The 13,430-nt window shown below is 46.5% G+C and overlaps 1 protein-coding gene across 1 annotated transcript in view; it reads left to right on the top strand.

The window, feature by feature from the left end:
• Positions 1-5,966: 5,966 nt before the first annotated feature.
• The window catches only part of PLEKHD1 (pleckstrin homology and coiled-coil domain containing D1), an 87,454-nt gene continuing 79,990 nt past the window's right edge, over positions 5,967-13,430 (top strand). The window contains exon 1 of the mRNA XM_019519157.1: positions 5,967-6,598. Coding sequence (XP_019374702.1) covers positions 6,450-6,598 — 149 coding nt within the window. The 5' untranslated portion in view covers positions 5,967-6,449. The remainder of the gene's footprint in view (positions 6,599-13,430) is intronic.

The following is a 13,430-nucleotide window of genomic DNA, read 5'->3' as shown; positions in this document are numbered from 1 at the left end:
GGGAGAGGGGTTAAACTCTCCTTCCCCTGAGTATGAAGCTGCCATGCTGGCTGTGACTAACTGCTAGCTATGACTATGGACTACAAATCGTAGAGGCACCGGGAAGCAGGAAGAGGAAGTGGTGAGGTAAACCTGCAGAGTCCTGCTACTGTGATTGTGGACTGCAGATCCCACAGACCTCGGGGGCAACAGGAAGAGGAAGTGAATATAAAACCCATGCTATGTGCCAGACAGCCATGCTCTAGTGCCCCTCCCCTTCCCTCCCCAGCTTCTGGCTTGATCCACTGCGGGCAGGTATCTGTATTTCCTGAATCAAAAGTGAATGTCTGTTCATTTGCTTATTGGTTCAATCTTTGCAGTTTAGACTAACCTGGAAAGAATGAATCAATTAAGCCTTGGGCTTTTTGACTGTCTGTACTTAGCCCTCGTGAGAGAGTTTTTCCTAGTATCCAACTTAAAACTCCTTTGCTGCAACTGGAGACCATTGCTCCTTGTTCTGTCATCTGCCACCACTGAGAACAGTTTAGCTCCATCCTCTTTGGAACCACCTTTCAAGTATTTAAAGGCTCCTATCAAATCCCCTTGGTCTTATCTTCTGCAGACTAAATAAGCCCATTTCTCTCAGCCTCTCATAACTCATGTGTCCCAGCCACCCTCACCATTTTTGTTGCTCTCTGCTGGACTCCAACTTGTCCACATCCTTTCTATACTGGGGTCCCCAAAACTGGACTCCAGATGTGACCTCTTTCATACTGAATATAGCAGAATAATTACTTCCCTCAATCTACTGGCAATGCTCCTACTTATGCAGCCCAGTATGTTGCTAGCTGTCTTGGCAACAAAGGCACACTGCTAACTCATCCATCTTATTGTCCATATTCACTCCGATGCCTTTCTCCTTCTGGATTCAGGGAGCAAGCATTGAAAATGCTAAGAGACAAATTGCCCTCATTGCCATTACTTAAAAAAACCAGAAAGTAAATTTTGGGGATTTCTTGTCCAAACCCAAGAGGTTTGTAAAATTCAGAGAAGATTGCTAAATCTCTGTCCTTTCAGGGTCTTATTGGAATCAGACTCCCGACCTTTCCACTCCTCCGTGTCTTGTCACTACCTCATCATCATACAAAACTCAAACTATGTCCAATGGACTTTTGGGCTAAAATATTTTCTCATTGGAATCCATAGCTAATTCCAACCAGGTTCCATTTGGATCAGATGTCTAAACCCATTGCCTGACTCCACAGCAGACTTACTCAAGGGGCACTGTTCAATTGAAAAAAGGTCCATGATGGTGATGATGACATGCAGCCTATTAAGATTCTCTCAGCATTGTTGGAAGTCAAGACAGGATGTGAGCTGTGAGGCAATCAGGTCTCTTCTGGTGAGTTGAACACTTAACTAGTAATCCATGGGAAGACAGCAATTGTGAAGAAGAATGTTGTACTTGGAAGCCATTGTACATTTGGATAATACAAAACAAGCCCCAACTATATCATCTATCCCCTCTCTGTTGAGCCAGGGGTTGGCACTCCACAGGCTGGAACTGGGCTCCACAGAAGTTGTTTCACTTGGGGAAAGAGAAGACCACCTATTTAAAATGGCTACATTTAAGTGGCCACTTAAAACCTCCTGCTCTGTGCCCTTGCAGTGGAATTTTTTGTTCCCCTTTGGTGTTCAGCATAATTTGGCAGCACCTGGTAAGTGGATGGGGGCACAGAGCAGAAAGAAGATCAGAGCAGCCAGGGCTTGGGGGTTGGTGTAAGGGAAGCACTCAGCCTGCTGACTCCTGGTGTAGAGGTTCTCTAATAGCCAACACAATAATCAGCAGTAACAGTCACTAAAAAGTGAGGAGAGCTAAACAAAAGCCTAGAAAAATGGATTAACTCAATGGTTCACAGGTTGTGGGAAGCCATGGTAAGTGCTTTCAGTTAAGTTTGATGGTAAGGGTGTAGGGACGGGTCCGTTAGAAATTTTAAAGGATGACGATAGTCTCTTGCTGGAAACATTTGGGAATGACTGGATTATACAGATTACTTTCTCCAGTATCAGTTTGAGAGCAGATTTGCACTATTTATGGCATTTTGGTAAGACCAAATGCATCTGTAGATAAGGGAATATTTTTGTTTTGTTTTTACGCTGGAAACTGATTGGTCCATAATCAATGAAATGCCATGGAGGACAGGGTGAGTTCATTTTCATATGGCTTTCACCAAGGAGAACCCAATATTCCAATTAATGTAACAAATATGACAGAATATGCTATACAGGCCAAAGTTCTGTTGATTACTTTAAACTATGGTCAGCAAATCTCATAAGAGAAGCAGGAATAGGCCTGAATAGAACTTGACCTCTGAAGGAAAAGCTGTTGCTGATGCTGATGAAAAGACCTGCCTTTGACACAATACTGACTCAACTTCCCGATCTGGTGAAGGAAGTTGGAGCACATCGAGCAGCAGTGTTTCAGACGGCGGGTAAATACGAAGCCAAGGTCTGAAGTCCTTGATGATTCCAGGTGACCATCTTAACAATAGTGTTTTAATCCCAGTGTCCTTGACTACACACTCAGTTTTCAAGGAATTAAACTCTTCTGCCTAAGGCTGTATGTGCAGTTTTAGCTGTATGCCCTGTTCCTTTTCACCCTTTTAAACCATTATGTAAAGTGTGCTGCATGGTAGACAGATTCTGTAATCTACCCCACAGGTGGTAAATTGCTGTTTATAATTTGTATTTCACTGTACAGGTGATCTGAGGTCTTTCTAGGGAAAACACCTGGTCATAAGTTTTGGACTCTCTGCACCTCTGGCCATGCTCATGTTTTTCAGGTGCTGATCTCTGGTCTTGAGCAAATACCCCTCTGCTGGGGTGGAGTCATGATTCTCAGATCAGACCTGAGGCTGCAGTCATCTGTGATCAACTATGGCTTTCTTTCAATGCCTGCAATTCTCTTCCCTTTAGCAATGAAGTTTATTATTCCAAAAGCAGGTAAAAGATGGTATCTTCCATGTTTCAGAGATCTATTATGTAGCTGTGTTGGTCTGAGAAAAAAAGAAATACAGAACTCTTGGTTCGGATACGTTTTATTAGACCAGCAGAATTTTTTTTTGATGTTTTTTATTCTCTGGATGACATGGAAAATACCATATTTTAGCCATTTTTGGAAAAATAAACTTCATTGCTAAATAAAAATGAAAGATTTTTACACCTCCCTGCCTGCTTCTGATATCTGACACTTCCAGGAAGTGTCACTACCTGGATAAGACAGATAAGATAAGACACTACCTTATCAGATAAGACACAGATAAGATAAGACACTACCTTATCTGCACATCAAAGAGCAACTCACACAAAAGGACTCTTACACACTCCGGTGAATATACTTCCAGCCTCAACTTCTCCTGTGCAAAAATAGAGTTTATTTTCTACCTAAGAGGACTTTTACAATCTTTGATTTCTCCTCAGCCTCAAGAAAGGGTGTGTGCGCCCAAAAGCTTGCAAAGAAATATTTTTTTTTGTTACCTTTTATTAGACCAACTAAAAATATCACCTCTGAACCAAGCATTTTAGAGTTTTGTCGACCTCTGGTTGGTATTCTTTGCCTTTCAATACCATCCCTTAGGGTGTTTGATAAGCTCCTAGCACCATGATATGGTGCAGCTGAGCAAGCTGCCTCAGAGCAACCTTTTTGGGGTGAATGTCCTTGCTGTTACAGCCCAAATCATAGTGCTTGGTGTTAGGCCACCAGATATTCACTAAGATGCAAGCCTACTCCTCTGGCCAGCTGGCTGCATATTAAGACCACATCCTTGGCTTGCCAAAGCAAGGCTCAGCATGCATACAACCTCTACAAACTGTGCTGCTGGTCAAGAGTGATCCCTGCAGCAAATGAAGGGTTAAACATTGCCCAAGGCAAAACCAAGAATTGTCCAGCTCCTGGGGAATAGAAGGCCAAAAGTACACCCCAGGGAAGTATGCGCAGAAAAATTCAAAATTATGCACGGAGTCCTGGCGGCTGCATGTGGCAGCACGGCGCTGGCCTGGCCTGGCCGCTGGCATTCGCCTTTGGACCAGACCAGGCTGGCTCCATGTCAGCATGTGGGGCTAGAGGCACTGTAGCTGGGAGCCACATGCTGTTGGGTGGGGGGAGGCTCTGTGCCTTCATGTTGGGCTTCCAGCACACCAATGGGAAACCTTGCACAGAGGCATGGAGTCGCGCACTATTGGCCTAGCCTGGTGGGCCGCGGCTCCCGCCTGCAGTGCCGCAAACCCAGTGTGCTGTCACAGGTCCAGCCCAGTCTGGCTTGAAGGGATGTGGCAACAAGCTAGCCAGCCCCGTGCCACCATGTGCACCTGGAGCCACGCACTGCTGGGGGGTCTACCTGCCGAGGCCATGAGCACCCCACGGGCCCACCACCAGCCACGGGGCTGTGCACCATGGGGCAGGGGTGTGACGGGAGCCCACACCCACCCGCAAACCCCAGGCCCATTCTCCCCCCCCCGCAGGCAGAAGCTCCCCTCCCCACTTACCAGGTGCCCAGTCACATGCCACTGCACTCAGTGCCTCCACATGGGGGTCCCAGCTGGAGTGCTGGAAGCCCCATGGAAGTGGAGGCACAGAGCCCACCCAGGTTAAATTATGGAAAATTATGTGCAGTCATACATTTTATGTGCAAAAAATTCCCCGGGGTGTATAATTGGAGGGGGAAGTGTGTAGGAGGGGGCCAGAAGGCACAACTGTGGGGTTGCCAGTGGATAACTTGAGTCTCAGGGCCTAGCTTTGAGTCCTGTAACTAACAATTGTACTGAAGCCATGCTGCAGCTTGGCCACAGGGAGAAGCCAAATAGCAGCTCATATGGGGATGTACCCAGAGCCTACAGGTCCTTTGGCAGTAGCCAGCCTGAGAAATGTGCACAGGGACTTACATTGTGGACAAGGTAGTGTGGATGAGCACACGGGCCATGGGCTCTCTGCATTGTCCAAGGCAAGGGTGTCTAACTCACTTGGAGTCCGGGCTGGATTTGAACTGTAGGGCATTTTGTGGGCTGGATTCAGCGTGGGGTATGAGACCAACTACCATGGCCACTGTGACAGCAGCAGTAGCAAGGGGTCTGGCAGTGGTTGGGCTGGATCTAGGTCCAGGTTGGGTCTGGGAGAGGAGCCTAGGGGCAGCAGTGGAGGGACAAGCTCACTGCCCATGGCCATGACAAAGGGGCCTGAATTCCACAGGGGACCATGCCTCCCAGCTTCTGGTGGCCCATGGGTAACCTGGCAGGCCAGCCAGAGTGGCTGTCTTCTAAAACACTGGGGGTGCCTTCCTAAATACGTACCAGCCTCAGGGGCAGAAACAGAGCACGCTGGCTGCAGGGTACAGCAACTTGTAGTGATGTGATAATGATGATGTTTGCCTTTTTGTGAGCATCATGGGACATGTGAGTCTTCTGAAGGAGCTCATGGGGGTGGGGAGGAAGGGGGAGTGATGGCTTAGGCAGCCAGGAGGGAGAGCTGTTCCTTGGGGACCTAGTAGAAAAAGATGCATGGAGCACTGCTGCTTGCCTGGAGCTTATAATTTGCTGGTGTGCTCTGGTGAGGAAACCAACAGGTATGCAGCAGCAGAGACAGAAGGTACCAGGAAACGGTGAGGAGTCAGTGAATAGCAACCCCCCTACCCTGCTTGTGTGCGGAAAGTGTTGAGGCAGAAGGTTTGAGTTTTATAACATATGATTTTATTGTTGCCAGTGGCCCTTTAAGGATGAACAAGACTGGTGGCATGGACGGTACACGTTCAAAATGCAGCTTGCCCAGGAACTTCACCCAAGAGATTTCAGATTGGCACAGGAGGAAAACCTCCAAATGCCAGAGGAAGCCTGATTGGAGCTAGCCAGGTCACACTGACTCTGCTCACATACCTCTCTCAGCCAATCAGAAGAATCCATAAGCAGGCACAAGATTTTGGGGTATGTGTCGCAGGAGCCTGGCAATTCGCAGACTTTCCATCCTCCGTCCCTCCCTGGCTTCCATCCAGGGCTCCTGAGCTGTTCTGCAGAATATCCATCCTTACAGACTGGCTCACACGCAGATAATTTGGCATGTCATGCTATTTCTGAGTGCTCTCCCTCTTTCTCTCCCCACTCCCCCCTATCTTTTTCCTTCCCCTCATCCCCTGTCCTTGTGTATTCCTGATCTGTGTGCTTTTTCAGTCTCCTTTTTCATGGACTGGGATGTTTTCTCTCTTTAGTGCATCAGGAAGTGATATACAATGAGGAACCTCTCATCCCCTCTGCATCAGGGAGAGAATTATTGACTGAGCGCTGAGCAGTCCAGTAATTGATTTAAACCATATCCTCACTCTGTCTCTGTCTCTCGCTTGGAGTGGCTGGTTCTGTCCTTCTGGTTCATTTCATTTAATTGGATTCCCTGAGCTGCAAAGCCGAGGGAATAAAATCCACCGAGAATGTTCACTTCAAAATCCAACTCTGTGTCCCCTTCTCCGTCCATGGAGCAGGCAGACTCGGATGCCCTGGACATCAGCACCAAAGTGCAGCTGTATGGAGTGCTCTGGAAGAGACCCTTTGGAAGGCAGTCTGCCAAGTGGTCCAGGAGGTAAGCAGCTATAGTATGGGACTCTTAACAGCTGCAGTCATGGAGGGACTTCCTAGCTGGAAAAAAAATGCCAAGTTCCAGGTGTGTAGGTGGGTTAGATAAGCAGGTGGACCTTCTGTGGGCATGACCAGTAGGGCAGCGAAGTAATATCAGATGAGTTTGGACAGATCTCTGAGGGAGTCATAAGCAAGGTGGCATGGGGTGGATTTAAAGTCCGAGTTAGATTAGCAATGTGAACCTTTGTCAATAATTTCCCCCTTCTCACACTGCTTTATGCACAGTGCAGGTCTGCCTGTTTTCATTTAGTCCTACCATCCCACCTCTCCTTTGCCACATACACGTCTCTTTAGGTCTGTGTTGGGTACCAATCTGCTTATTCACAGCTTCACATTGGGATAAGACTGTGGGAGCTGAAATGGCTGCTTGTCTCTCTTGACCCCGAGTAGTGAGAGTTCATTCATCAGTGGTGGTAAAGCTCTTTGAGAACATGGGATGCAAGATTATTTTAGTGAAGTGGCTAGTCTGTCTGTGTGTCCATCTGTGCTCCTCTTGTTTTCTGGAAGGGCTTTAGAACTGTTTCCCTGTGTGCCATAGAGACTGTACTGCCAGCATCAGCAGGTGATTCTCCTGCGGGGAAGGATGGTCTGTATCCGGATCCCTGCTATTGCCATGAAGTTTCATGCAGCTATGCTGTGTTGCACAGTGATAGTCACGGAGTCAGTAGCCTGGCTGTGCCCTTATTACTGCATCATCAAGGATGAAAGTGTGTACTTTGCTACAAAAGCTAGGTGTAAGGCGAGGTTTTTAAAGTTAATGTTGTTTCTTTGCAAAGTTCACTACATTTTTAAAAGTTTCTTCAAGTGACCTTCAAACAATGAGGGGTGGCTGTTGTGCATACATACACTTTTGTAAGGATGCAGTTTTGTACGTCTTTATTACCTTCCATTTGAGGCCATTACAAACTCTGATAAATTAAGCCTCTCATCACCCCCCTGAAGGAGGCAAGCTTCATTATTATTAGGTATTGAGGTGGTTAGTAGTGTTAGTCTGAGGTCAGGTGGAAAGTAGGCCAGTTACAGCAGGGTGGCACCTTAGGCCACTTGTGATCTAATGGTTTAGGTCTGGCTTTAGGTCAGTGATTTGCAGGTGGCCTTGGGCAGGTGACTTTACTATTTTTTTTCAGGGTCGTCTTCTGTAAAATGGGGCTAATAAGTTGCCCACCTTTTGCAAAGGGGTTTGACACCCACAGATTAAACAGCACTATACAATGCAAAGGTCTTTAATTATCCCATTTTACCACTAAGGGAAATTGAGGCACTGAGAGGCTAAGTCACTTGTAAGATCACACAAGAAATCTGAGGGGATGTGCATACCCTAGAGACACCCAGGTTTGCTTTAAACAACCTTGCCTGGGTACCTCAAACAGTCCAACTATTGTAGCATGGAGTTCTGCAGTGCTTCTCGGTATGATTATTTACCCCGCATGGAGTTTCATACTATTGCACCTAGATTGGTTTGAGCAGCCAAAATAGTGTGTACAAGTTACCTCCAGTCTCCCTCCACTACCTGCAGTCTGCAGCATTGCACACAACCTGAGCTAGGAATAGCAACCATCTGCTATCCACATGCATTCACCACTGACCATCATGCTCAACTTGCAGAAATACTGTTACAGAAAAAAGCAATTTGACATTGAGGCATCTCTCTGGCAATGTTGAGACCTCTTTCTTTTTATCTGTGCTGTTAATTTTTTTCTGCAAACTGTGGCTTTTTTCTAGGAGATAATTTGTGGTGATATAACCGCTGCTCAGTTCATAAGCAATTGTTAATTGAATTACACTTGAAAAGAAATATGACTGTGTCACTGAAAGAGACCAGAAAGGATAATTGAGGGCTAGGCCTCCAGGGGAAATTTTAAGTAGTTCTTAAAATGCTTGTTTCTCCCTAATCAAGATTTCCTGCAACCATGCTGTCCAGCTCCGCCTGACATCTATATCATTATTTATTTAACACTGAGCTATTCCTAGAATTCCCCCCTTCTTCAGCAAGTTGTAAATATTTTAGTGGTAGCAGGTGGCAAGAGGTGGCGAAGACCCTTTCAAGGCAGAAAGAGGGTGGGATATTTGCTGCAATTGCAAGGACTCAGAGCTCTGGGAGAAGACAGAAGGGAAGAGGGTTGGTACTAATTAGGGACAAAAAAAGAGGAGAGTGGGATTTAAAGGAAAGGAATTGAGGTAAAGAGTCCAGAGTAAAGAGTCTGCTTTAGTGATAGCCAAGATCAAAGGGGAAGCAGGAGGAACTAAGGGAGTAGGGAGACAGTTTCTTGGGAAGGTAAGGGTGAAGCCTGGAAGCAAAGCAGATAGAAGGGGCACAGAAGGAAATGGGAGCTTGGAAGGCAAGAGCCCAGAGGAAAGGGAAAATAGAATGGCAGATGGTCAGTGTTGAGCAGGGAGGAGGCATGAGGAAAGGGAAGGGAACAGAAAGTGCCCCTGTTAAGGTCCCTTCAAGTTCTGTAACATGTGGAAGCTTCATAGACTTTCCCATCTCTTGTTTCTGGCCGCTGCTGCATCTCTCCAGTAAGCCTCTCATTTAAAATGTGTAGCGATAGGCATCAAAGCCTATTACCACCCTCCTGCATGCCTGCCAGGGCTCTTGGCATGTCACATGTCAGACATGGCCAAGGGCAAGGACTTAATGAGGCTGTAGCTAACTTCTCCCTGAAGACAAAGCTCTTGTACATCAGCTGCGCCTCCAAAGCAAAGCTTTCACTAAAGCCAGAGTTGCTTTTCTTTTTATTTCTTTTTTTCTGTGACTATAGAGGGAGTTTGCTGGGAAATCGACGTTCTTCCTCGCTGCCAGAGGCGTAGCATGCAAAAAAATGGACCCTGAGCACCCCATCTCCTACCCTTCCCTTAAGAGCAAAGCAAAAATCAATCCCATGGGACACCCCTGCCCTTTATGGGACAGGGAGGTCTGGGTGAGGGAGATTCCCTGTCCAGGTCAGGAAAACAGACCTTACAATGACAGGCTGAGAGCCATGGGGCTCTTTAGCCTGGAAAAGCGCAGGCTCAGGGGTGATCTGATGGCCACCTATAAGTTTATCGGGGTGACCACCAGGATCTGGGGGAATGTTTGTTCACCAGAGTGCCCCAAGGGATGACGAGGTCGAGCGGTTATAAACTACTGCAAGACTGTTTCAGGGTGGACATAAGGAAGAATTTCTTTACTGTCCGAGCCCCCAAGGTCTGGAACAGCCTGCCATCGGAGGTGCTTCAAGCACCTACATTGAATACCTTCAGGAGTAAATTGGATGCTTATCTTGCTGGGATCCTATGACCCCAGCTGACTTCTTGCCCATCGGGCGGGGGGCTGGACTCCATGATCTTCTGAGGTCCTTTCCAGCCCTAATGTCTATGAAATCTATGAAAAATCAAATATAACTTTTGAAATGTGCATGAATTTGCTGGAGTAGACATAAAATTAAAAAAACCCCCACAACAAACTAGGCAAAATATAAACAAAGGATATTCTATCATTAGTCCTGTAGCCACTACAGTTAAATGTCCGTCTCTTATTTAGATTTATAAAACAAAAACTAGCCATCTTGAGCATCATGATAGGGCCTCAGTACTTTGCTGTCAGTCATTTCTACACCCAAGTTAATATTATGACAGCTGAGCTCAGGTTTATAGCTGGAGCGAAAAACAGTCTGCAGCACTGTAAAACAGAAGAGAGGAATAGCTAATAGACAGCAACATTGCAGAAAAAAGGGAAGTTTGAATAGTGATACATCAAGACCATGAAAAAGTATAGAGGATCATTAGCACCTGTGAAGTGGAGGTAGATAAACAGGAATCAAGGAGAAGATAATGAGCCATGAAGTCAATAGACTCCTATCAGTGCTACGTGATGAAATGTGGCTGCCCCTCCCAGGCAGTTGGTTTTAAGTTTGGGTGGAGCAGTAATCATAGGGGGTGCAACTGCACCACTACCTTCCCCCACCCTGCCCCCCAGTCTGCCCCGGGCAGGAAACAGAAGGAACAGGAAGTAGTGTTATCCTGAAGATTTGCAAAGCATAGCCCAGGTACCCAGAGATGGAGGAGTGCTGACCATGCCTTATGTATGTGATGTTTGACTGGTAAGGATTCTGATTCAGGTTTTTCATAGCACTTACCTCCATAGTACCCAAGTGCCAGTCACACTGGTTTATCCTCATTGCCCTCCTTGATGCAGGGAAGTGTTGTTATCAAGCCTGAGTTACCGATGAGAGACAAAGTGATTTGCTCAGGCCATCAAGAAATTGTGTAGCTGAGAAAAGAATGGCTCAATACCTTCAGTTTCCTGTTGGCTGCTACTGGCCTGGTGTGTAGATATGGATCTGGTGCCTGGACGGTATGTGTGAAGGGGATACTGAAAGTCCTGCTGCTACAAACTTCTATGCATGTGCAAGCCCCAGCTCTGTTTGCATAAGTAAATGGTAATACCCCAACACTCCCAGTTTGCAGAGCCAGAGCTGCAGAGTCCAGGGATCTTGCCCTAGAATCTAGGTCCAGGCAGTGGCAGGGTACACTCAGGGTTAAGAAATGAAGGCCCTCTGTGTTAGACTGCTGATGATGGACGCCTTTAACCTAGTCTGGGCTGTTATTACAGCACCTCTTCTGAAGCTGGCTGTCAGGAAGGTATTGAAAAATCCTCAGGTAGGGGAGATGTTCAGAATCAAGGCACCCATTGTAGCAGCCAGCAAATGCTGTTGAACTTAAGCGAGCTAGGAAAACATGTTTTCCCGGATGAGTCCCCAGTAGCTGGCATTTTATTACAACAGCCCTCTCCCAAACTCTGCGAGGTGGGTGCGCTACAATGTCCTTCCACTCCCCTACATCAGTCATATCTCAGCAGTGACAGTGAAAATGCCTTTCTGCCATGGGACTATCAATGGCATAGAGGAACCAAGGGAATATAGATCAATAGTAACTAATCCATCTGCCAGTGTCATAAAGAAATCCAGCTTCCTGCCCTTTTAAACATCTATATTGTCAATACTTGGCTCAATGAAACTCCATGCTAGTGACTGAATGAACTGAAGAGTGGAGAGGTTGAGGGGAGCTAGGGATTGAGTCCCATAGTCCAGACTTGGGTTAACCTTGCACTGAAGTCAATGGAAGCTTTGCCTGTGCAAAGACAAGGTTTGGCCCTGTGAACCCTGGTGAGAGATACTGGAACCCATTTTCTGCTGCTTGAGTAACCATTTCCATAAGAAGAGTGATGCTTTCCCATTTCTAACAGATCAGAATAGCCGTGATTTACACCCACTTTTCTCAACTATAAATAGTTGCACAGGTTGCAAAGCAGAGGGAAACCTGAAGAATTTGCAAGCTGAGGGGAAGAAGCAGCAGAGATGAGGGCTATTTCAATCCAGCCCCTTACTATAATGTATTGTACCTTAAAGCCCAAACTGTATCATTGATTGGAAAAGGGCATATATAGTGTCCATCTTTAAGACAGGAAAGAAGGAGCATTTGGGGACTTACAGACCAGTCAGCCTGACCTCAGTACCTGGAAAGATCACAGAGTAGGTCTTCAAGGAATGTATTATGATGTAGCACATAAAGGAAGACAAGGTGATCAGCAAAAGCCAGCATGGAGTCACCAAGAGCAAGTCATGCCTGGCCAGCATAATTTCTTTCTATGATAAAGTGTCAGGCTATGCAGAGGGAAGGGTGGTTGGGGAAGCAGTGGATGTGCTAGGTTTTTGACACAGTCTCCCATGACATCCTCATTAACAAGCTAATGCAGTACAGACTAGATGAAAGTCCTGTGAGGTAGAGGATACATACCTGTTTGGATCATGCTCAATGAGCAGTCATAAATGGCTTAACGTCTAGCTGGCAGGAGGTATAAAGTGGGGTTCCCTAGGGGTCTATCCTGGGATCAGTACTATTCAACATCTTCATTAATAATTTGGACAATGGGATAGAGTGCACGTTTAGCAAATTTGCAGATACTTTGGAGGGTGGGGCTAGGATCCAGAATGACCCAGTAGACTGGAGAAAGGGTCCTCAGTCAGTCAGATGAGACTCAACACATCCTGCACTTGGGACAGCATACCTGTATATACTTATACAGACTAGGGAATGACTGGCTAAACTGAAGTACTGTAGAGAAAGACCTGGGCGTCATAGTAGCCTTTAAGCCGAATATGAGCCAACAGTGTGCTCTTGTTGCCAGAAAGGCCAACAGCATACCAGACTGTATTAACAGGTGTGTCTCTGGCAAATTGAGGGAAGTGATTGCTCCACTTTATTCATGCTGGTGAGGCCTAACCTGGAATACTGGGTTCAGTTTTGTGTCCCACATAGAAGGATGTGCACAGATTGGAAAAAGTACAGTGCAGAGTGACAAAAATGTTTAGGGGCCTGGGAAGCAAGAGTTATGAGGAAAGGCTGAAAGAACTAGGGTGATTTAACCTAGAGAACAGAAGGCTGAAGAGGGTGGGGGAGAGAGAGAAATTGGTAAGTCTTCATATATCTAAATGGCGATTACCAAGAGGACGGAGTTGGGTTTTTTTCTGTGGCCCTAAGGGACAAGACTAGGAGCAATAGTCTCAGGATGCAGCAGGAGAAATTTAGTTTGGAGATTAGGGCAAACTCTCTGACTATGAGGGCAGTCAACCACTGGAACAGGCTACCTAGAGAAGTTGTGGAACCTCCATGGAAATTGTCACAAGCAGGCTGGACAGACATTTGGCTAAGGTGGTTTAGTCAGGGGTGATTCTGCCTTGGGCAGGGCACTGGACGAGATGAGTGTTTCTCAACCTGTGGGTCACAATGCAAAA

This window comes from Gavialis gangeticus, unplaced genomic scaffold (assembly GCF_001723915.1).
Source record: "Gavialis gangeticus isolate Ggan-Ray unplaced genomic scaffold, GavGan_comp1, whole genome shotgun sequence".
NCBI classification, from domain to species: Eukaryota; Metazoa; Chordata; order Crocodylia; family Gavialidae; genus Gavialis; species Gavialis gangeticus.
The sequence above is the reverse complement of the archived record's forward strand: the minus strand, read 5'-3'. Positions and strand labels throughout refer to the sequence as shown.